The sequence below is a fragment of the Emys orbicularis genome, chromosome 7, assembly GCF_028017835.1.
Source record: "Emys orbicularis isolate rEmyOrb1 chromosome 7, rEmyOrb1.hap1, whole genome shotgun sequence".
NCBI classification, from domain to species: domain Eukaryota; kingdom Metazoa; phylum Chordata; order Testudines; family Emydidae; genus Emys; species Emys orbicularis.
The window spans coordinates 85,569,422-85,593,072 of NC_088689.1; the positions used below are offsets into that span (position 1 = coordinate 85,569,422).

The 23,651-nt window shown below is 45.7% G+C and overlaps 1 protein-coding gene across 1 annotated transcript in view; it reads left to right on the plus strand.

Annotated features, from left to right (window-relative positions):
- Positions 1 to 2,583: 2,583 nt before the first annotated feature.
- WDR82 (WD repeat domain 82) overlaps positions 2,584 to 23,651 on the plus strand; it is a 32,419-nt gene continuing 11,351 nt past the window's right edge. Inside the window, exons 1-4 of the mRNA XM_065407274.1 lie at positions 2,584 to 2,919; positions 17,688 to 17,785; positions 22,330 to 22,396; positions 22,643 to 22,742. Of these exons, the coding sequence (XP_065263346.1) occupies positions 2,759 to 2,919; positions 17,688 to 17,785; positions 22,330 to 22,396; positions 22,643 to 22,742 (426 nt within the window). The 5' untranslated portion in view covers positions 2,584 to 2,758. The remainder of the gene's footprint in view (positions 2,920 to 17,687; positions 17,786 to 22,329; positions 22,397 to 22,642; positions 22,743 to 23,651) is intronic.

Below are 23,651 nucleotides of genomic sequence, written 5' to 3' on the forward strand. Positions count from 1 at the left end.
ACACAGTTTCCTCTTTATACTTACATTGTAAGATCTTTGGGATGGGGCCTCTTTGTTATTTGTACAGTACCAAGCACAGTGGGAACCTAATCCATAACCAAGGCCACTACTTGCTACTGCAATACAAACAATAAATAATATTCCTCCTTTAGACTTCTAGTCAACTCTCTCCCTTTGAAACTCCTAATACACTCCACTCTGAAACTTCTAGCTGAAGTCAACACAATAAGAGTATTTAATGTGATTAAAAAGACTCTTCTATTTCCTGCTTCCAATGTTTGGGATTAGAAAGTTGTACTGTTTCTATTTTATATTTTTCTAAAGGCTTGATTCTGGTCTCATGCTGGTAAAAACCAGGAGTAACTCCTGAAATCGATGGACTTGCATTAACATAGAACTGGGGAGAGATTAGAATGAGGTTCTACTTATTTTAGAGATGATGGAAGAAGACTGGAAGAGGAAGCAGTCCTACGTTTGTAACTATATTTAAATAGCCCTGCTGAGAGTGTGATAAAGGTTGTGGGTCTGAATCACACTGCAATTGCCTGGTTTACATACAAATGACCACAGTCAAGAAAGCGATGGGGATGAAATTCCTAAAACTCAGAATATGTGTTTTCTGTGTAGACAAAGATTTCTTTGTGGTTTTCTGGACTGTTTGAGCGTCTCTTTCAGTGTTTGGAGTTGCCAGTGCAAACAGTTCTAATTTTGCAGCTATTTTACCCACACAATCACACATCTTGATTGCAACACCATTTTGCATGTCCTAAAAAGTGTGTCAGGCCAGAAAAGTGTCATCACATCTTGAGTATGTCACATGATGAGCACATTACATTAAGAAGTGATTTTGTTTTTCCATGGCATCACTATGTTGCATCATGACTGTGATAGCTGTCATGGAAGCACTAGGAGCATTATTATCCAAGTCCACAATGGGCTTTGGATCAGGCCCAAGGAAAGAGGCAAATGCTCTATATATTTTTTGTAAAGGAGAAGGAAGGTAAATAGAGTGAATCAAGCCATTAGTCTGTGAAGATCACAGAGATACAATAGCCCAGAAGATTCTGTACATATAAGTCAACGATAGGGAACATCCGAAGAAGTGGGTTGTAGCCCACGAAAGCTTATGCTCTAATAAATTTGTTAGTCTCTAAGGTGCCACAAGTACTCCTGTTATTGATAGGGAACATCCTATCTTCAGAAGAAACTTCCTGCTGCAGTCTTGCCAGCTTCCAACATGGTGGCTGGAAATGACATCATGCCAGTAGTGTGAAACCTCCTTTCCTTTACCTGTTACCCTAAGGTAAGCAAGAATGACATCAGGCCAGTAGTTTGAAGTCTCCCCCCCTTAAATCGTTAGTTGGAAAATAAAAGCAGACTGATATGTCTGAATTTCACCAAATTACCTGGCATAAAACCCCACTGTAACTAGGGTAGATTACAAATTAAACTGAGCACTAATTTAAAGTATAACCCCTTGTCCTTTTCAGCTGTAGATCTCACAGTGCTTTCCAAAGGTGAATTGCTATCATTAGGCCCATTTTACAGAGATGGAAACTGAGGTACAGAAATAGGCACCCTTCTTTAGGAAAAAATGGCTATGAGTTTGTGACTTCAGACCCCAGGGCATTAATTTCTAGAGGTGCTAAGCCTCCACAGCTCCCACTGACTTCATCCAGGCCCCCCAAAACCAGTGGCTACATCTGAATATGGAGGCCCACGTGTCTTTTCCAAGGCAGCAAACATGTCTGACTCCTGAGTTCCAGAGACAAGGTGGCTGAGGTAATATCCTCTATTGAACCAACTCCTGCTGGTGAGAGAGATGGGAGGCTTGGTGGATGGGTCTGTGAGGTGACTGGCTTGAGGGCCTGGGGTGGGACAGGAGCTCTGTGGCTCAGGGTTGTGGGGTAGTAGTTGGCCTTAGGGGTCCAATTTGTAGGGAGGGGGGGCGGGAGGTTGGTGGCTAAGCTTATGGGGAAGGAAGGGGGCTTAGTGGCCTAGTTTGTAGTGTGCCTGGGGCAGGGGCTTGGAGCCTAGTTTATGGGGCAGGAAGGGGGCTGAGCAGCTGAGACGGAAGGGCAAGCTTGATAGGCTAGCTGTAAGGGGTGGGGGGCTTGGCAGCTTAGTTTATGGGGCCGAAAGGGGGCTTAGTGGCCCGGGCCCAGCAGCTGCCGGGGGAGGAGCAGGGCCCGCTGCCACACACAAAATGGCCGCCACGGCCAGCCGGCGGTGGGTGACGTCCCCCTCCGCTATCCCACAATGCACTGCACCTTCACTTCCCTCTCCGAGTGCCCCCTCCCCTTCGGCATCCCACAATGCACTGCCCCTCTCCAGCCCTCGCGCTTCACCAATCCCACAATGCGCTGCTCCTCCGCTCTCCCACAAGACCCCCCCCTCGTCCGCCCCACAATGCCCTGCTGCCGGCCCACTTCTTCCCCCGTGAGCGGCAGGGTTTGTCCCTGTAGTAGGAAGATGGCGGACACAATGAGCAGGAGCTGCCTCTCCGCAGCCTGAGCCGACCCCGCCTGAGGGCGCTGCCCGCCCGTGCCGAAGCCGCCTGCCAGCGACGCGCGGCCCCTGCCCGAAACCCGCGCGCTTCAGGCCCCCGCCCGGCTTCCCTTTTCCGCTGCTTCGCAGGCCCCGCTGGCTCTAGGCCGCCGCCCGGCTCCTCACGTTCACCGGCGTCCTCCGTGCCCGGCTCCCGCTGGGCCCCGGCCGGCTCCTTAGGCCCCGCTCGCGCCGCCCCATCCCTCGCGGCATGAAGCTAACGGACAACGTGCTGCGGAGCTTCCGCGTGGCCAAGGTCTTCCGCGAGAACTCGGACAAGATAAACTGCTTCGACTTCAGCCCCAACGGCGAGACCGTCATCTCCAGCAGCGACGACGACTCCATCGTGCTCTACGACTGCCAGGAGGGCAAGTGAGTGGCGGGCCGCCCGGGGGAGATCTACCCGCGGGAGTGGGGAGGGTGGCCCGTGGGTGGTGATGGGGGTGCGAAGGCGCAACTGCAGGACCCCCCGTGCCCGTGGGTGGTACTTAGCCTCGCCGTAGCGCTGCCTGGTGGGGTGTTGCCCTGGGGGACTGGGCGGGTGGAACCGGAGGGATCGATCCGCCGGGATTATCGGCTCTCCCAAGTCCCAAGTGAGGAGCCTGTCAGGGAGAAAAGGCGGGTTCAGGAAGGACGGAGAATAGCACGGGTTTAATGTATACCTGTTAGCCAGAGTGCTAAAGCTGCCAGTTAAAGGCTGATGTGAAAGACCAGGGGGTGGGGAAGACAGCCACCTAGGTGTGGGGAGAGAGCCACCCAGTGTTGCTGATGCTCAGGTTTCCCCCAGGTAGAAGCTGCTGAGTTAAATTGACATTCTTTGTTAGTTTTGCTGCTGTCCACGATTTTCTTCATTGCAAAAGTAAAATTGATCAGAGATTCCCATGTGCTTGGTTGTGCTGCTGTTTGGCAGAGCTCTGAGCAGTAGCTGACAATATTGTAATTGTGTGTCTGCAGATTTGAGAACCTTCTCTGCCCTGGGATAGGTGGTTTTTTTTGTTTGTTTTGTTTTTATGGAATGAGTGTATAAAACTAAAAAACTAGAAAAATTAGGACTTGAAAATGGAGCTGCAACAGCAGCAATAAGGTTACTTTTATTCGATTCTGTCATGGCACTGTGATAAAGCACTTGAATCCCATCTACACTACAGCCTTCACTGTTACTACCTGCAGTGGAGCTGAAACTGGTGATTCACAGCTCCTAAATGTAGCATTGTAGATATAGACTGGAAGACTTTTGCTTCATATTTGGAAGGTTACAAATGTGATTTTCACACCTATGGGGACTAGAATCTTGTTTTACAATAGCTAAAATTCTTTATTAATTGATGGCCCAGGACTTTTCACTGGCCACAGAAATCTTTACTTTCACTGCTGAGTAAATGAATGGATTTTTCAAGCTCTCATATCTTAGGTTTAGTTAGTAAAATTGATGGATAGCTGTACTTACAGATGAGTTATGTATATGGGTCCAACTTTGAAGTCAATGGAGTTGCCTTGATTTTTCCTTTGAGGAATAGCCTACTGTTGGCTACACATTGCTGCAGACTCATTTCTTGATGAGTCTTTCCATTGTTACTTTTGCGGATACAGACTAACACGGCTGCTACTCTGAAATCTTTCCACTGAAAATCTAAGCCAGAGAGAGAAATAAGAGACAGACTTGTTGAAAGTCTCTAGGTAAGGATAAAAGGGGTATAAAAAACAAGGGGTAAAAAAAATGTCATGGTAGGGGTCTACTACAGACCACGAAACCAGGAGGAAGAGGTGGATGAGGCTTTTTTTAAACAAATAACAAAATCATCCAAAGCACAGGACTGGGGGGGGGGGGAGGTCAATTACCCAGACACTGTTGGGAAAATAACACAGTAGGGCGCAGATTATCCAATAAGTTCTTGGAATGAATTGGAGACAACTTTTTATTTCAGAAGGTGGAGAAAGCTACTGGGGGGAGGCTGTTCTAGATTTGATTTCGACAGATAGGGAGGAACTGGTTGAGAATTTGAAAGGGGAAGGCAAATTGGGCGAAAGTGATCATGAAATGGTAGGGTTCATGATTCTAAGGCAGGCCTGCACAACATGCGGGCCGCATGTGGCCCGCATGGGCTCATTGTGTGGCCCACGGGGGGTGAGTAGGCAAGGGTCGGGGTGGGGCAAGCCAACGGCCGGCGGGTGGGCGGGGTGGTGAAGAGGCCAGTGGCAGGCTGGGGAGTGAGGGTGAGCCAGTGGCAGGGGCAGTGGCAGAAGGTAAGAGGCTGGCGGCGGGCAGTGGCGGGGGGGTGGGGGGAGCAGGCGAGCCCGCGGCAGACAGGCAGGTGAGCTGGCGGCGGCGGTGGGGGGTGGGCTGAGGAGGCGAGCAGGGGGGGATGATGAGCAGAGCGAGCGGGGGGCTTTATACTTCGGGGGGGGGAGGCAAGCAGCGAGTCGGTGGCTGACCTGTTCTACTGATCTTGTCTCTCATAAAAATTGGTCCTTTTTGCTGCTTTTCTCTGGGCTGGGGGTTGTCCCAATGCTGCAAAGAGGGTGTTCCCAAAGGAAGGTGCTTGCTTCTAACCCCTGAGGCCATCAGTATGTGTGCTCTTCTCTAGTCAGCTCACTTGACAAGTTTGATTGTCCTTGGTCTGGCTCCCATCCCCTCTCCAAGGGTTGCAGCTGTCTGGAGGTGCCTGCCTTCCAAGCCTTCCTCATTCACACCTCATTTATTCAACAGGGCAATTGATTACAAAGTGGGGGGAAGATCTTATTCTACTTCTAGCAAAAAGACATTTTTCTTTTACCTTAATTATACTACCTTAGGGGCCCACTATAACATATTACCAAGGTTCAATACTACTGTTTTGGCCGGGCGGCGCTGGGGAAGGAAGGTTTGTTTCCGCAGGGCGGTGCTGGGGGGGGTGTTTCGGAGGGGCCGGTGAGTTTTGGCCCTCAGCTGTTTTCTTTGGAGTAATATGGCCCTCGCTGCTTTACGAGTTGTGCAGGCCTGGTCTAGATAATACTTAGTCCTGCCTTGAGTGTAGGGGACTGGACTAGATGACCTCTCGAGGTCCCTTCCAGTTCTATGATTGAGTGAATGGAGATGTTTTCAAATACTGAGCAAATATGGATTTAGACAATGAGAATAGAGTCATTTTGATTCATTAACAGAAGTGAATAACATTCATCTTGTAATCTTCCTTGGAGCATGCAGTAGAACATCCATCACAGTAGAACATCCATCATGAGAATAAATAACAAATTCACAGAACTCTTGAAAAATGCGCTTTCTGATTTGGTTTAAGACAAAATATATATAAAAAAATAATCAGTTGTAAATTGTGTTTTGGGAACAGAACATCTGTAAATGGAAAACATGAGTCATGTACTATAAGACTCAGATCAAAGTGAGCCAAACCATAATTCCCAAATATAATTATTTCAAGAAAAGGTAAACCTCCTTGTGCACTTACTTAGTATTTCTCAAAAAATGCCTCTTTCTGATGTGGCTTTTCTGCTAATATCAGCAGTGTACCAAAGATAGTGTTTGTTGTTATTATAGGGCCCGGAATTGAGCATGGAGCATCACAGAAGACAAAATTCGGTCCCTAATTTGATTTTTGGATGTGACACGAAAGGGTGACCAAAAGTAGGATGTGGATGGGACAAGGAATGACTAGGGTTACAGATATGGTCGTGTGTTTGCTCAGTTTAAGCATGAGCACATCTTGGTTGTCTCTGGTGTTTTTAAGGGTTTTTTTAAAGAATTTTCTCAAATCATATGCTGTGCATCTTAATGTAGAGGTGAGTTTTTAGGAATTCAGTGAGGGAAGGAGTGGAGTCGCATGAATGACCAAAGTAGGCTGCAAGGCATACATAAGTTGGTTAGAGGAAAAAATACACCCCTATGCATCCGAAGAAGTGAGGTTTTTACCCACGAAAGCTTATGCCCAAATAAATCTGTTAGTCTTTAAGGTGCCACCAGACTCCTTGTTGTTTTTGTAGATACAGACTAACACGGCTACCCCCTGATACTTGACCCCCTTGTAGGGGGAGTGGATAAAGAGGGTAATAATAGCAGAGTGGAGGTATGGGACTATCCAATAAAATGCTACTCCATATGAGTAGGGAAAGGTGGTGTGTGATTATTTGACAAGAAAACACGATCGTCCCAGTTACTTGGCTGTGCTTTTATTCTGTCAAGGAAATTAAAATGAACTATTGTCACTGCTGTGACTGTTGAATGACATCTCTCTGCATTCTGGTTGTTCTGGTTTGGACTACTTTGTGTGGATTCTTTTTATACTTGTGTTTAGTACAGTGATCTCAAACTCAGATCACCACGAGGGCCATGGGAGGACTAGTACATTGGCCCGAGGGCCGCATCACTGACACTTTTTCATATAAAGAAACAAAAGCCCCCACCTCTGTCCCCGGCCCCGCCCCCACTCCACCACTTCCATGAGGCCCTGCCCTGCCTCTTCCCACCCCTTCCCCGTCCCCACCCCAACTCTGCCCCCTCCCTGCCCCTATTCCAACCCCTTCCCCAAATTCCTGCCCCTGTCCTGCCTCTTCTCCACCTCCTCCCCTGAGCGTGTGGCTCCCCGTTCCTCCCCCCCCCCTCCCGGAAAGCGCTAAGCGCTGCCAAACAGCTGTTTGGCGGCGAGAAGTGCTTGGAGGTAGGCAGAGGAGCGGGGACGCGGCGTGCGGGGGGGGGGGGCGGCGGGTGACTGGAGCTTGGCGGCCGCAGCAAATAACTCCACAGGCTGCGTGTTTGAGACCCCTGGTTTAGTATGTCACTTGGTTTTATGTGTAGTATGTCTTTGCTTTCATACAAATTAAAATGTTACGGTCACCGCCTGTCTGAGCCTAAACTAAGACTATAAGTTCTTTCAAATTCAGGTAAAAATCTAATACCCTAATAACATGGATGGTGTCCACTAGCTTTGAAATCTACATCTTAATTGTACATCCTCCACTAATGCTGGTGCTGATGAGCAGTTACTGTGACTGTCCATGATTGTACTGTTCCTAGTCCCACTTCTACTCCAGGGGGAATTCTGCATCACTGTGCAATGCAGAATTTTGCAGAAATTAATGTTGTGCATGCAGAATTCTCCCCCCCCCCCCCCATATAAATGGGCTGCAGAGCTGCTGGCTACCGCTAAGGGCCACTGGACCCAGGAGACACTGCTGTGGGGGGGAGGGGAGGGGAGGAGCTGGAGGGTTCCTGGCAGCTGCAGTTGCCAGTATGCCCTGAAGGAAGGAGATGGCGGTGTGCAGGAAACTCTGTGCAAGTCCAGGACCCAGCATCAGGCTGTTTTTTCCCCTGGGCTCTGGGGAGTAGGGGGTGTGAGTGTCTGAGCCAGGGAGGGCAGTGGCTGGGGGGTGGGGGGGCAGAGAAATAGGAACCTGGTTTTCTTAGGGCAGGTGTGTGCAAACTATGGCCCGGGGGCCACATCTGGTCCCCCAGAGGTTTTAATCTGGCCCTCGAGCTCCCGCCAGGGAGCAGGGTCCGGGGCTTTCCCCACTCCGGTGCTCCAGTCGGGGAGCGGGTTCCAGGGCTTGCCAGGAAGCTCCGCACACTGCCCTCACCCCAAGTGCCACCCCTGCAGCTCGCATTGGCTGCGCAGAGCCGCCTGGCCGCGCCTCCGCATAGGAGCCGGAGGAGAAACATGCCGCTGCTTCTGGGAGCTGCTTGAGGTAAGTTCTGCCCGGAGCCTGCACCCCTGCCCTAGCCCTGATCCTCCTCCCGCCCTCCTAACCCCTCAGTCCCAGCCTGGAGCACCCTCCTGTACCCCCAACCTCTCATACCCAGCCTCACCCCAGAGCCCACCACCACACCCTCACCCCCAATTTGGTGAGTAGTCGTGGCCCGCCAGACAATTTCCATACCCAGATGTGGTCCTCGGGTCAAAAAGTTTGCCCACCCCGTCTTAGGGGTTTCTTTAACCCTCTACTTCTGGGGGAATTTTTGTGTTTCTGTATTGTTAGGCATACATGCTGACAGGTACTTTGAAATAAATTACCAAAATAATTGAAATTGGCGTGATTATAAAGTGTTATTTTGATAAATAGATTTTGCAGAATTTTAAAATATTGGGTGTAAATTTTTTAATTTTTTGGCACAGAATTCCCCCAGGAGTACACTTCAGATCAGTAGACAATAGCTTGATGGGACTGGAATGCATCTACATTTGGGTCATTAGTTTGTATCCGTGTCATGTCCTGATGTGGACTTGTTTAGATTAACGTAATTGTGGAAAATCCACAGTTTGATATTGCAGTGCTAAAAGGTAATTAACGTTTTGTCAAAATAAATGTATCTGGAAGTTTAAGTTGCCTGGTGGTTACAGGATTTTTTAAAAACATGCATATCCACTGTCATTTGTGAATTTGAATGTATGTGCAATTTTAAAGGTATCTATTGATTGTAAGCCACTTTTCTCCTTACTTGTTTTTGTAAAGTGGCCTTGAAGATACGTAATTTGTACGTTGCTATATTGGATTATTTCTCATCACTAGGCCAAAGTGTGGACTCAAAGCTCTAGAAACTGTGAATGATGGTTGCTGTACCATGGTGAAACTTGACAGCATCAGGCCTGTAGATGAGTTTTTTCCCTACAGTTTTGCCTCCAAGGAGCCAGAAATGCTTCCCCATGCTAATTTTCCCCCTACTGTTACTCACACCTTCTTGTCAACTGTTTGAAATGGGCCATCCTGATTATCACTACAAAAGTTTTTTTTTCTCCTGCTGATAATAGCCCACCTTAATTGATTAGTGTAGTTAGAGTTGGTATGGCAACACCCATTTTTTCATGCTGTGTGTGTGTGTGTGTGTGTGTGTGTGTGTGTGTGTAAATCTCCCTTTGTATTTTCCACTGCATGCATGCGATGAAGTGGGTTTTAGCCCACGAAAGCTTATGCCCAAATACATTGGTTAGTCTCTAAGGTGCCACAAGTACTCCTCATTCCTTTCAAAGTTGTTATCCCTAATAATATGTTTTTGAAAATAAGGACAGGATGATTCTCTTACTATGTTGGAACACAGCAATGAGCTTCCTAGCTTTTGCAAATGCCAGGTCTAAACTCACTAAGTTCTACCAGCATTACTGTTGGTGAGGGGATTGCTTTTATTTTAATTGACATACACTACTGCTTTTATCAGCATAACTATTGGTATGAAGTGCTTTATACCTGTGTAGCTTATTTCACCTTGACAGACCTCAGTAAGCTCTACAGGTATATACATTTTCATTTTGGTATAACTGCTTCTACACTAGGATTTTTTTGCAATTTTATGCCAGTATAGTTAAGGCAACAAAGCTTTTAAGGGTCAGCAATGTCAAAGTCTCCGAAGGAGATCGTCTCCTTGAAATGTGAGAAATGGCAAGTAATCATGGTAAACAATGTGTCCGCATATTTGCCTGTTCCGATAAATGCACCTAAATGGGGCTATATTAGCCCCGTCTTGGTTTCTGTTGCATGGCCCAAATGGGTGGACAATTCAAATGATTGATCATTACCTTTGTTGCAGTAGTTTGACTCACAACCCAGCATCCCTGGACGGATACCTCCAAAATTGCTTACAGTTGCCTGAAAGCCATCAGCTTAGCTTAGCTATTTTTTTTACTTAAATTTAAAATTTGAAATTCTTTCAAAACAAATTCATGCTTTAGGATATGGACAAGGTTTTTGAGATCCAGGTTAGCAAGCACAAGTCAGTGGGTGATCAAGAATGCAGTATCACTTTGAGGTATAAAGGTGCATAGCAATTGAATCTCAAGAATAACCTATATTAATTGGTTTCAGAGTGGTAGCCGTGTTAGTCTGTATCAGCAAAAACAACAAGGAGTCCTTGTGGCACCTTAGAGACTAACAAATTTATTTGCCAACTCTGTCCGCATTTCTGTTCAAGGGACACCATCATAGGACCTAACCACATCAGCCACACCATCAGGGGCTCGTTCACCTGCACATCTACCAATGTGATATATGCCATCATGTGCCAGCAAAATGCCCCTCTGCCATGTACATTGGCCAAACCGGACAGTCTCTACGCAAAAGAATAAATGGACACAAATCAGGCATCAAGAATTGTAACATTCAAAAACCAGTAGGAGAGTACTTCAATCTCCCTGGACACTCAATAACAGACTTAAAAGTGACCATTCTTCAACAAAAAAAACTTCAAAAACAGACTTCAGCGAGAAACTGCAGAACTCGAATTAATTTGCAAACTGGACACCATCAAATTAGGCCTGAATAAAGACTGGAAGCGGATGGGTCACTAAGGCCTTGGCTACACTTGCAGATGTACAGCGCTGTGAGTTAAACCTGACTTCGTGCAGCTGAGTAGGGAAAGCGCTGCAGTCTGTCCACACTGACAGCTGCCCAGCGCACTGTCGTGGCCACATTTGCGGCAATTGCAGCGCTATTGGGAGCGGTGCATTATTGGCAGCTATCCCACAGAGCACCTTTTCCCATTCTGGCGCCATGGGTTGTGGGAAGGGGGCGTGGGTGCGGGGGATTCTGGGTCCTGTCCCAATGCCTCGTGATGCATCGGTTCTCATCCCAGAAATCCCTTTGTTTCCGTTTGCCTTTGGCGCCATCTTTCAACGGTTTCTGTGTAGCGCGATCTGTCTGCGGGAAATGGAGTCCGAACTACTGAGGCGTATGCTGACGAGTCTCGCCAGCACGTCACGTTTGGCTGTCGAACTATTCCTTAAGATCCAAAGTGAGAGTGAGGGTGAGGAGTCCGACGATGCTATCGAGCCGCGTCACGCGTACGACACGAAATTGCTTGTGTCATTCGCGGACATGCTCAGCACCGTGGAACGCCGTTTTGGGGCTCGGGAAACAAGCACCGAGTGGTGGGATCACATCGTCATGGAAGTCTGGGATGACGAGCAGTGGCTGCAGAACTTTCGGATGAGAAAAGCCACTTTCATGGGACTGTGTGAGGAGCTTGCCCCCACCCTGCGGCGCAAGGACACGAGATTGAGAGCTGCCCTGCCAGTGGAGAAGCGGGTGGCTATTGCAATCTGGAAGCTGGCAACTCCAGACAGCTACTGGTCGGTTGCAAACCAGTTTGGATTGGGAAAGTCGACCGTTGGAATCGTGTTGATGCAAGTTTGCAAGGCCATTAATCGCATCCTACTCAGAAGAACCGTGACTCTGGGTAACGTGCAGGAAATAGTGGATGGCTTTGCACAAATGGGGTTCCCTAACTGTGGAGGGGCGATAGATGGGACGCACATTCCTATTCTGGCACCACCCCACCTAGGATCTGAGTACGTTAATCGGAAGGGGTATTTCTCTATGGTTTTCCAGGCGCTTGTGGATCACCGTGGGCGTTTCATTGACATTAACACAGGCTGGCCCGGAAAGGTGCATGACGCACGCATCTTTCGGAACACTTGGCTGTTCAGGAAGATGCAGGCCGGGACTTTTTTCCCAGAGCGGAAGATCACGGTAGGGGAAGTTGAAATGCCCATTGTGATCCTTGGAGATTCTGCTTACCCATTAATGCCGTGGCTCATGAAACCCTACACAGGGAGCCTTGACAGCAGCAAGGAACGGTTCAACTACAGGCTGAGCCGGTGCCGAATGACTGTGGAGTGTGCCTTTGGCCGTTTAAAGGGCCGCTGGCGATCTCTGTATGGGAAGCTGGACTTGGCCGAAAACAGCATCCCCGCGGTTATATCCGCGTGCTGTGCCCTCCATGATATTTGTGAAGGGAAGGGTGAAAGCTTCACTCAGGCATGGACCTCTGAGTTTCAACACCTGGAGGCTGAATTTGCACAGCCAGAGAGCAGGGCTATTACAGTGGCCCAGTGCAGGGCTGCAAGGATTAGGGATGCCTTGAGGGAGCAATTTGAGGCTGAAAACCAGCAGTGATATCTGGTGCCCTGCATGGGAGTGAAGTGCAGTAGTTCCAATCTTTAGGAATCAGTGTCTGCTAAGCAGACAAGCAGACTTGCAGTGCCTGTTTATTTCCTGGGCTAAGGAGTCTTTTACTTTATGCAATAATAAAGAATGTTTTCAAAGCCAAAAAATCCATTTATTGAAAAGAAACAAGGGGGTGGAGTGGTGAACGGTACAATCACAGATTTGCGTATGTCCTGTCTGTTGTGCTGTGCAGTGAGTGCTGCACTTCAGGACAGCTATACTGCATGGTGATGGGGGTTGAGTGCAGAGGGTAAGGGTCGTGGTTTTCAGGGCTGGGTGGTGAAGATACTGGTGTTGGAGGCAGCGGGTGGCGTGAAGAACACGGAAGTTGGGGAAAGTGGGTTGGAGGTGACAGTGGGGCACAATGGAAAGAGTTTTAGGACAAGGGCTGTTGGGGGGTGGCGGCGTTTGCGTTTGCGGTACTGCTCCTCTTTCTGCATGGCTACAAGCTCCTGGATAGCGTCTGCTTGGCGCTCCAGGATGCTTATGAGCCTATCAGTGCTTTGCCGCCGGTGCGCTACATTCTCCTGGCGGATCCTGCTTTCTCTCTCCCTCCAATTCTGTGCTTTCTCATTCTCTTTAATAGATTGCCGCATCACTTCTTGCAGCATGTCTTCTTTGCTTTTTCGCGGTCTCTTCCTGAGTCTTTGCAGTCTCTGAGCAGGCGATAAGAGGGACGGCTGAGGTCTCAAGGTTGATGCAGCTGTATAGGCAAAATGCAACATTTAACAGAGGCAGCATTGTTTATACCAGACAGAGTAATGATTCCCCCCGCACTTAAGGAGTAGAAAACACACAGGGGGTCTACACAATAGCATAATTTTCCCGTCCGAAACAGAGCGCACACATCCCACGGGAGCCTCAGAATGGTGAGTAAGGGGGACTGATTGTTTCAGGGCTGCACTGTCCTCTGGGTTTCTGTGCCTTGGAGAGCCAACAGCTTCAGGGGGCACCTACACTGAACACTGTCCCAACATTTTCCACAGGAGTTCGTCCTGGACGATATCTTGCTGCTGAGGGTGACCTGGGAAGCAAGGGAGGGTCTTCTACTGCAATGCGGCTTCCGCCCTGGCCCATATGCGGCTTCCGCCCTGGCCCATATGCGGCTTCCGCCCTGGCCCATATGCGGCTTCCGCCCTGGCCCATATGCAGCTTGCCTGTGTGCAGCAATGGTTCCCCCCGCCCCTCGTGGCACAGTGGCGCAGACAGGTTAGCCTGGCTGGGACAAGGACCACGGTGGCTCTCCCGATAAACCTGCGCAAGCGCATTGCACACGTTCTGGATGAGACATTCGAGGAGATTACCGAGGCCGATTACCGCAATGTGATAAACCACATCAATGCACTATTCCACATCTAGGCATGCATGCCTAACCCTCCTCTCCCAAAGAGCCCGCACCGAAGGGAAAAAAAAAAAAAAACCCTGCTTACCGGGAACCTGCTCTTCTGTTTGTCCTCCACCAAGTACCGGCCGCTGCGACTGGCTACCTTTCTCCTGGCTCGAGAAGAGCTCCTGGCTGCATGGCTCCAGGGATTCCGGGATATCTCCATCCGGCCCACCACCATCACTCCCGTTTTCCTCCTCCCCCCCCCAACCACACCGGCTCTGAAGTGTCCATGGTGGTGCTCAGAGTGGAGGTGGGGTTAACCCCAAGTATCGCATCCAGCTCTTTGTAGAGTCGGCAGGTTGCGGGGGGAGCACCCGAGCGGCCGTTTGCATCGCAGGCTTTTCGGTAGGCACTCTGCAACTCCTTCACTTTAATCCTGCACTGCAGGGCGTCCCGGTCATGGTCCCTTTCCATCATGTCCTTTGATACCTTCCCGAAGGTATCGTAATTCCTACGGCTGGAGCGCAGCTGGGACTGTACAGCTTCCTCCCCCCAAACACTGATGAGGTCCAGCAACTCGCCATTGCTCCATGCTGGGGCTCGCTTGGCGCGTGGAGGCATGGTCACCTGGAAAGATTCGCTGATAGCACTCCACGCCATGCCGGGCTGAGCAAACAGGAAGGGGATTTTTAAAATTCCCGGGGAATGTAAAGGGTGGGTCACATGGTTGGTTACCTGAGGCCAGGGCAGTAGAGTTTGAACTGATGACCAGAGTGGCTAGAACAGGCATTGTGGGATACTGCCGAATAATTCTGGAGGCCATTCACAGCGCATTGGGCGGCCACACTGGTGCTGCAGCAGCAGCGCAATACTCGCTATTCCTCTCGGAGAGGTGGAGTACATGCAGTGCTGCAACCATGGAGATACAGCGCTGCAAATGCCTTGCCAGTGTGGACGGGGAGTGAGTTACAGTGCTGGGGGAGCCTTTACAGTGCTGTAACTCGCAAGTGTAGCCAAGGCCTTAAAAAAAAAAAAAAAAAAAAAAAAAAAGTACTTTTCCCTCTGCTGATACTCGCATCTTCTTGTCAACTGTTGGAAATGGGCGACGTCCACCTTGATTGCATTGGCCTCGTTAGCACTGACTCTCCCCCACCCCACCCCCCCACTTGGTAAGGCAACTTCCATCTTTTCATGTGCTGTAATATTTATACCGCTTACTGTATTTTTCACTCCAGGTATCTGACGAAGTGGGTTTTAACCCACGAAAACTTATGCCCAGATAAATTTGTTAGTCTCTAAGGTGCCACAAGGACTCCTCGTTATTTTTGCTATATTAATGCTGCATCCAGAAGATAATACAAAGTTACCCAACTGGTACAGAACTGATGAGCATTGACGCTTCCTCAGGTACAGGCTTGTCAGTAGCTCCATCAGTAAGCCTGTCTTACTGTATTCGTTCTGAGAATGTCCCTAGGACCACATTGTAATTGCCTCTAAAGTATTTTACTTTGTGGGTGTTTGTATTGTTTGGTCCAGGATTAAGGCTACTTTTGGCTTGCAAGTGGCAGGATATTTCAAAATCTCTAAGAATTGAAATTACTTCTTGTGACTATAATCCAGGTGTGTGTGTGTATGTGTGTGTGTTTGTCTCTCTCAAAAAAAAAAAAAAGCAAAAAAAAAACTTTTTGAGCTCCTTGTTGGGTTTTTATGGAGTAATCTAATAATAGGCGCTTCTTATGGACAAAATGACCCATTTTCTGTTTCCATACATTTCATGAGCCAGAGTATAAGAAGGAAATTTGAATGTGTTCATTGACTTAATTCTAGAGGTCGTGCACCAATTTACAAGAGGACAGCCCTTATCAGATTGTCATGCTTTGTGCAAGTTACACAAAACATTCATCTTTTTTACAAGAAATCCTATGGATATTTAGCATTCCATTTAGTTGGCTCAGGGACTTCAGTATTACCATCTGCAGATCCAGGCTGCTTGAGTGTTTTTTTATTTAAAAAAAAAAAAAAAAAAAAGTGTGATCCAGGCATTTTTCAAATTTGGCAATTTGTGTATAATTTTTAATAGTGTGGCAGTCAGGGATTATTAACTTGCAAATTAAACTGGCTGATTCCGGGAATAGCAGCAAAGTTTGATTACAAAGTTGTAACAAAATATTAGAGCAGCCAGTTCCCTCCTAAAACAAATTGAATTGTTTTGCAGCAGCAAATAGTCAAGTTTATTTTACTTCACAGCCTACACTGGCTTGGTTGGCAAGCTAACCTAACACTTAACCTTGTGGTAAAATGCCTTCAAATTATGCCTGCAGTGAAGACCAGTCCATAGTCTTGGGCATGCTCAAATATTTCACTCCTCCCTCCTCCCACCCATTCTCCCAAGGCACTACTTGTATAGCTAACATCAACTAGGCCCATTTCCTCTCCTCTGCCTGGTAGCTCAGTTTTATTGCTCTGCTAAGTCATTTTGACTCTCCTTGTCTGTGCAGCAGCTCAACTCTTTGCTGCACTCCAGTTTAGCTCCTTTGGTCACTTTCCCTTTAGCAGCTCTATGCTACTGTGCCTGAAGACATTCAACTTTCCGGCTTATACTTGTTCTAGGTCTCTGAGCAATATGATTTTTCCCAGCCTGGCTTGAGTTATGTTGGTATTCTAAAGAGTGGACAAAACGTCTACATTTGATGTGATGGGGAAGAGGAGCCAGTGGAGAGACTAAACTTCTAACACTTGAAAAAATGCTTGAGAATTTGATCAGTGGTACAGCCAAGGTAAATTACAGAGGGACATGGAATTGGGAGAAGATTTAGTGGGCTAGTAACAGGTTTGATTACTGGAATTTGGAGTTTTAATACAAAGTCTCACTCAGTATCTATGGAAATTTTGAATGAATACTTGTTTATACATAAAATGTGGTTGTCAGATCGTTCAGTTTCAGACAATCTACCTACCTGAGTTCCCTCTGGTTGTAAGCAGAAACTGAAACCTTACACTGTAGTATGTTGCTGTTAAAGTTTGTCCATTTGTATTCTGAAAACAAAACAAATTAATTTGTAACTGAAAAACTTCCTCTAGCATATTCAGGCATTTACTGAGGATCTTGATATGTCAGAATTTGACTTTTAGGCTATCAGAGAAAAATTAGATAGAGGTTACTGAAATTTGGGAGTGCTAGAAGCAAATAGTATGTGTGGGTTCCCCTCCTCCCTCCCCCAATAACATTTGTGTATTGGCCTTTTAACTTTTGGAAGAAATGTCAAAGATGTTCCCAAAACGTTTCTTAAAGCTGAGCCAGAGTCTTCCACTGCTTAAGAATGAATGAAAAAGAGAGCTTTGGGTTCTTTTAAGGTATTGGAAAAGAATCCAAGTTACACTTCTTTAGGGTGTGTGTGCATGAATGTAGCACTAATGAAAGCAAGGAACAGACTGCCATAACTTGTACTAGGTTTAGTGTCTCATGCAGTAGCTTATACCACACAACTTTATCAACTGTTGCCCATTCCTAGCTTAAAATACCCCTGCAATTGCAATTCCACATGTTTCCTGAGCTGGCATGAGCATGTGTCAAATTCTCACAGTGACTATTGTGGTGATATCTTGTTCACTAGAGACTAAAATGAGTCCTATTGATTATCTTAGGTTTTTAATCTAGGTCCCTACGGGTGGAAGGCTAATTCATTAGTGCACTATGTGACAAGGTCCCTTATGGTTCTGTTTTTTGGTTTTTAAAGATCTCAACAGTTTTCCTTCCTCATAAAAGGACCTGGATATCTCAAAGGACTTGTAGTGTTAAGTTACTAAAAAGTAGACTAATAGTTGGTAGGTTGCAGCTTGAGCTCTTGTGTGTTGAAGTAGACATAATTATGTCTGTATTTTCTTTTGACAGACCAAAGAGAACACTGTATAGTAAAAAGTATGGAGTGGACCTAATCAGATACACACATGCTGCCAACACTGTGGTGTACAGCTCCAACAAAATAGACGGTAAGTGACCATGTTTAATCTTTCTGCACTTAGATGGCACACCCAGATAAACCATAGTGGAGGGCTGGGGAAAGCTTTGGTCTTGACTGACATGAATGGGCTCATTTTTAGCAACCTCTAGGACGGTGGCAAACAGACATGTTCATCTTTAAAGTATAACTCAGTCATTCCCTAACATATAATGACCTATTGTTGCTAATTATAGTTCCCCTTTGCTATAATAACCAGAGTTAACATGATTTAATAGTTGAAGGGAGATGAGTTCTATTCTTGACTCTGTTGTTGACTGGCTGTTTGATATTGGTCCAATCATTTAGCTTCTGTGACTGTTTCAAATAAGCATGTTTACTACCTTTAGTGAAGCTTTGAATAGTTATGCCTTGAAAATTGCCATTGTGAAGATTCCCCCTCCCCCCCTTTCAGTGACTCCACAGCAAATGATGTTCAAGCTAACATTTTAAAAACTGGTGTGTGTGTGTGTGTATTCGTTTTTCTTTCTGACAGCCTTTCAAATTCAATTTGAGATCAGGAGGCAAACTTTGTTCTGGCTAGTGCTTCATCACTGATTAAGATTCAGTATCTGGAACTTAGTTAACAATTCTGTGGGTTCCATTCCGGCTCATGCAAGTGTGCTCTTATAGCTGTGTTGGCTTTGCAGTACCAGCAGGAGTAAAGAGTAGCTTAACACAAGAATTGTCAAAGCAAGTAGATGACTCAAAACAATAGGTAGCATTTCTATAGTATCTTTCACCTCTATATCTCAAAGTGCCTTACAAAGATAGGGATGTATTTATTCTCCCCATTTGTACAGAATGGAGGGCAGGAAACTGAGGTGACGTAGCAAATCACTAACTAAGCCTGGTGTAGAACACATCTCTCCTGCGTCCAATCTTGGCTTTGTCCATTAGCCCCTCTGCTTTCCCAGTATAATATGCATGAGCAACCCATCTGCTTCAAAGTGTTATTTTTTTCCATAGTCATTTTTCATCATAACTGCACTTCATAATCTTCAATGAATTAAAGTTGCTTTCAGAGCCTGGGGTGAAAGGATTAGTTGGGTGTTAAAAAGTTTTGATTTAATTCATCAGCTCCCACAGGTACACATTCTTTCCTCAGCAAAGTGATTCTTCTTCCCTGTGTCAGAAACAGCTGGTGTAAATGGCTGTGCTGCAATGTCAGGAATCCTTGGAGAACTTCATTCTTGGTGAAGTTCCCATTCAATTTTCTGATCCTCCTATAGCTTTCTCTCATGGTTACAATTTATTTTGTGCACTTACTGACTGTCTCATTGTAATGATAGTGTTTTAATTTTGCATCAATCTCCATTGTGGTATCATTCATTGAGAGAAGCTCTGACTCGGTGGAATATTTGTTTAGTTTCTTTAAATCCATTTTATTAAGGTGGTATTTGTAATTTGATGGTTTGAAGTTGATTATCATTTTGTGTTTTCCCTTTGATTAGCTTTTAAAGCAAATACATTGGTGATAGAAATGGATTAGAAAAATATATTACTGGTATTTGTACTGCAAGTAATTGTAAACTGGCCTGAGAGAACTGGCATGCTTCCCTCCTGTGGTGGTCCATATGCTGGTCCATACTCTGCATGGTCCCTAATGAGTGAAACTATGGGCAAGTGTACAGGATGTTAACTTTTCAGGATGTTGCATTTACAGAAAGAAGGGTGAAATGAAGCCATTCCTTTACTGTACAAATGCTGGTATTTGCACACAAGTACATATATGCCTCTGAATTGCTTCTGATCCAGTTCTTTCTGAAGGGTTCCTCAAGAGCTTCAAACCTGGTTCTTCTTGCCTAATTCCAGGCTGAGGTAGTAGTTTGTACAGTTTGAGGGTCTATGATACCACCCGGTACAGGAGATAACTGTACAGGCCACTGCCTTGCCTGGGACAGAGCACTGTCGGCTAAAAGGATCACCCACTCATGCTTCACAAATGGTTTGTATTTAGCAGAGAAAGGTGAGATTCCAACTGCATTCTTCTGACACAAGTAACTGCAGTTTTTAGCAGAAAAACTAGGAATATACACTAAATTTGCTGTGTAAAAGCAGGTAAGTACTAACAATAATGGGATGTAAAACTGATGATTTTGGTGGATTGACTTATGGCATTTGATAATCATCTGGAGGTACTCAAAGGAGAAGAAGCCTTTCAGAATGGTGCATCAGTCTGAGCTATTCATGCTTGGTCACAAAGTTACCCTTAAATTTATCTTGCCAAACTCTGGGGGACTGTGCAGAACTCTGACCTCAGCTGACTCAATGGAAAATCTTTGTCAAGAATTAATGGATTTGAGGGATTTTCTACGTAACATGTGTTCTACAGAAAAAGGCATTTAGAAAAATATTCTAGCCTTCCAGATGTCAAGAATGTTCCCCACAGATTACAAACTCATTACCCTCACCCTGCCTTGCAGAAAAGTCATTTAGCCCGCCAGCTAGTATTGCAATAACAAAGGTGAAAACAGAATTTTCCACCTTTACCTTAATTTGGTATTAATTTCGCAGTCTCAGCACCACTTGTCGATGTAACAGTATTGAACATGTCAACCTGAATAAACACTCAACAGGTGTCAAAGCTTAAAAAAAACAAAACACAAAAAAACTCTGCTTTGGTTTCCTATAACATCAGTCTTTTTGTCCATCTATATTTCTAAAACAGAGTGTATGTAAGAAATTGGTAGGGAGTTAGCTGCTTTTATTTTTCCCTCTTTCTTTCTTTTTGTCTCCCCTAGTAAAAGTTTACTGCTGATGTTGGAGGCTTAATTTGGTCTTCTTTGCACATCTCCATTCACAAATGTATGTGCAAGTAAAAGTGGTTCATATTCTCAACACTTGTACTCAAGTGGCTTATGGTCTGCAGAATTCTTTTGATCTGTGGTGAAAAATCTCAGTAGAACCTTCCAAAAGAAAAAATGCTGTTAGGCTTGAAATTAGACGAAGGTTTCTAACCATCAGAGGGGTGAAGTTCTGGAACAGCCTTCCGAGGGAAACAGTGGGGGTGAAAGACCTCTCTGGCTTTAAGATTAAGCTTGATAAGTTTATGGAGGGGATGGTTTGATGGGATAACGTGATTTTAGTCAATAGGTCAATAACGTGCCATCGCTGGTAATTAGTAACAATGGTCAATGAGGGTCTGGCTGGAGAATCTTGCCCGTATGCTCAGGGTTCTGCTGATCGCCATATTTGGGGTCGGGAAGGAATTTTCCTCCAGGGTAGATTGGCAGAGGCCCTGGAGGTTTTTCGCCTTCCTCCGCAGCATGGGGCAGGGGTCGCTTGCTGGAGGATTCTCTGCTACTTGAAGTCTTTAAATCATGATTTGGGGACTTCAACAGCTGAGTCAAGGGAGAGAATTATTCCAGGAGTGGGTGGGTCAGCTTTTGTGGCCTGCATCATGCGGGAGGTCAGACTAGATGATCATAATGGTCCCTTCTGACCTTAAAGTCTATGAGTCTACTGCAGTCTATATTCAGTGAAGGCCACTTAAAAGAATTACTGATTTCAGAATACTGTGATCAGTTCTGTCCCGTGCTATATTACGTTTTTATAAAGAAATTGCTGTTAGATGAAAAGGATCTTTTCTTCTGTTCTCATCACGTATTCCTCCTTTACCCCCAAAGCTTTTTCCAGTCTGGAAGAGGTGCAAAGAAAGCACAAAGGCAACAAGTGTTTGGATTTAAAAAAAAAAAAAAAAAAAAAAAAGCCCCTCCATCAGAGGAGTTTGGTTTTTAATGCCTGTGCTTAGCTGTTAGTATTTAAATGGTTCCAGCCTGGCTTTGACGTTCACATCTCAGACTGTCTACACTACAGCCTATGCCAGCAAAACTTATGTCACTCGGTGGTGTGAATATTCCACACCCCTGAGCAGCATAAGTTATACCACCATAAGAGCTAATGTGCACAGTACTATGTCGGAGGGAGAGCTTCTCCCACCGATATAGGTTATGACACTCTTGGAGGTGGGCTTTTTTTAATGCTGACGGGAGAGCTCTCTCCTATTGGTATAGAGCGTCTTCACCAGATGCTGTATGTATAGACATGGCCTCACTATCGTTTTGAGTGGCAGAGTTCACACCTTTGCAGTGGTTATTTAGCTGGAGACAGTTCTTCCTGCATGGCTGCATTAACAGGACTATGGCATTTGCATGATAAATCTATACTCACTTTCCAACTGGAAATGCTGGCACCAACTTTTAGAAAGCTGTAGTTTTGTGAGAAATGCTTGAGTAAAAACTTGACAGTTACTTGATTTTTATTTTGCTTCAATAACTTTGGAGCAGAGAACTGTATATGTCTCATGGCAATTCATTTACACTATGTGAAGTATTCGTATTATCTCCAGACCATTGGGAACATCCTGACTAGTTCTGCTGTTTTTTTTTCTTCCGGACTGCTTGGTTTCAGTTTCTCATTCAGTTGATCCCATTTTAATACCCCTCTTGAAGACAAAGCAGACCATCATTGCTATCTGTTGGAGAAGGTTTATTATATGATATATGCTTATGTGTTTCTTATATTTTCTTGCAGATACAATCCGTTACCTCTCCCTACATGATAATAAATACATCCGATATTTTCCAGGGCACAGCAAGAGGTAAGAGATGTGACAAGGGGACACTTTGGTGATCGAGATCTTGGTGGCTATGAAACAGAACAAGAGAGGCTAAAGCAGTGTTGTAATAAACCTAAACCATGTTGGACTGAATTCATTTTACTTCTCATGCCATAAAAAAATGTTAAGTATTTTGAACTTGTGTGAAGCCAACAGGATAAGTGTTACATTGCTAACTTTCTTGTATACCTGTGTAATACCTGATATAGCTAATCTTCTGTATTGCAGAGTGGTTGCCCTGTCCATGTCTCCAGTGGATGATACCTTTATTTCTGGATCACTTGATAAAACCATCCGACTTTGGGATCTCCGGTCTCCAAACTGCCAGGTGGGATACCAAATTCACTTGCCGGTCTGCTGACAGTTGTCATGAAATGTGCAAGAAAGAGTTTCTAGTTTGAAATGATGAAAAATGGGTTGTAGATTAAATAGGTGGTCTGGTTTTTATACTATCATGAAGTATTTCTTGATCCCTACCAGCACCTCCTGGAATTCAAAAGAAGTCACCTCAGGCAGAATCCCTCTTTAGATTTGTGCATACACTGTGTCCTCACTCACTTTCCTCCAGGGTCCTATCTTGGGGAAGTGCTGGAAAGGCAAGAAAACAGCAACTTCTGGAGCTGATGAAACAAGATGCTAGTTGGATGTTGTCAGCATATTAATGACACTGTAGCCTCAAACAGCCTTCAGTCTTCGCTAGAAGTCTCCCATGTACCTTGGAATCAGTGGTGACAGAATGGGACCCCTTACTTGAGTGCTCTGGCTTTTTGTTTTAAAATGAAAAACATTAAGCAGTTAAATACACAAGCAGACTTAGAGCCACGAGGATTTCAGGGTTTCCCAGCTGTGTTAAACTTAGTGAAGCTGGAAGATTCACTCTGTGTTAACACTGCAACTTTGTCTATGATAAGCCCTTACTGTTTCAAGTGCTGTGCATGTTATAACTAATTTGACAATTATCCAAAATGCTGTCTAAAGCTTACTATAACATTTTATATTTATTAACATCTCTGGTTATTACCAGTTACCTCCATTATGCTGTACTTCTGGTTTCATAGTAAAATCCCTCCAAAGCAGAAACTTGAATAGGCCTTCTCATAAAATGGATGCTGAAAGTACCTGGCATTCACACAGCTTGACTCTTGCAGTGTTTGTGGTGTTGAAAAATGTTTGTGGAAGAGGCTGGCAGGTCCTAAACATGCCTCCATTCTCACTGGGAGCACAGAGAGAGACAGTC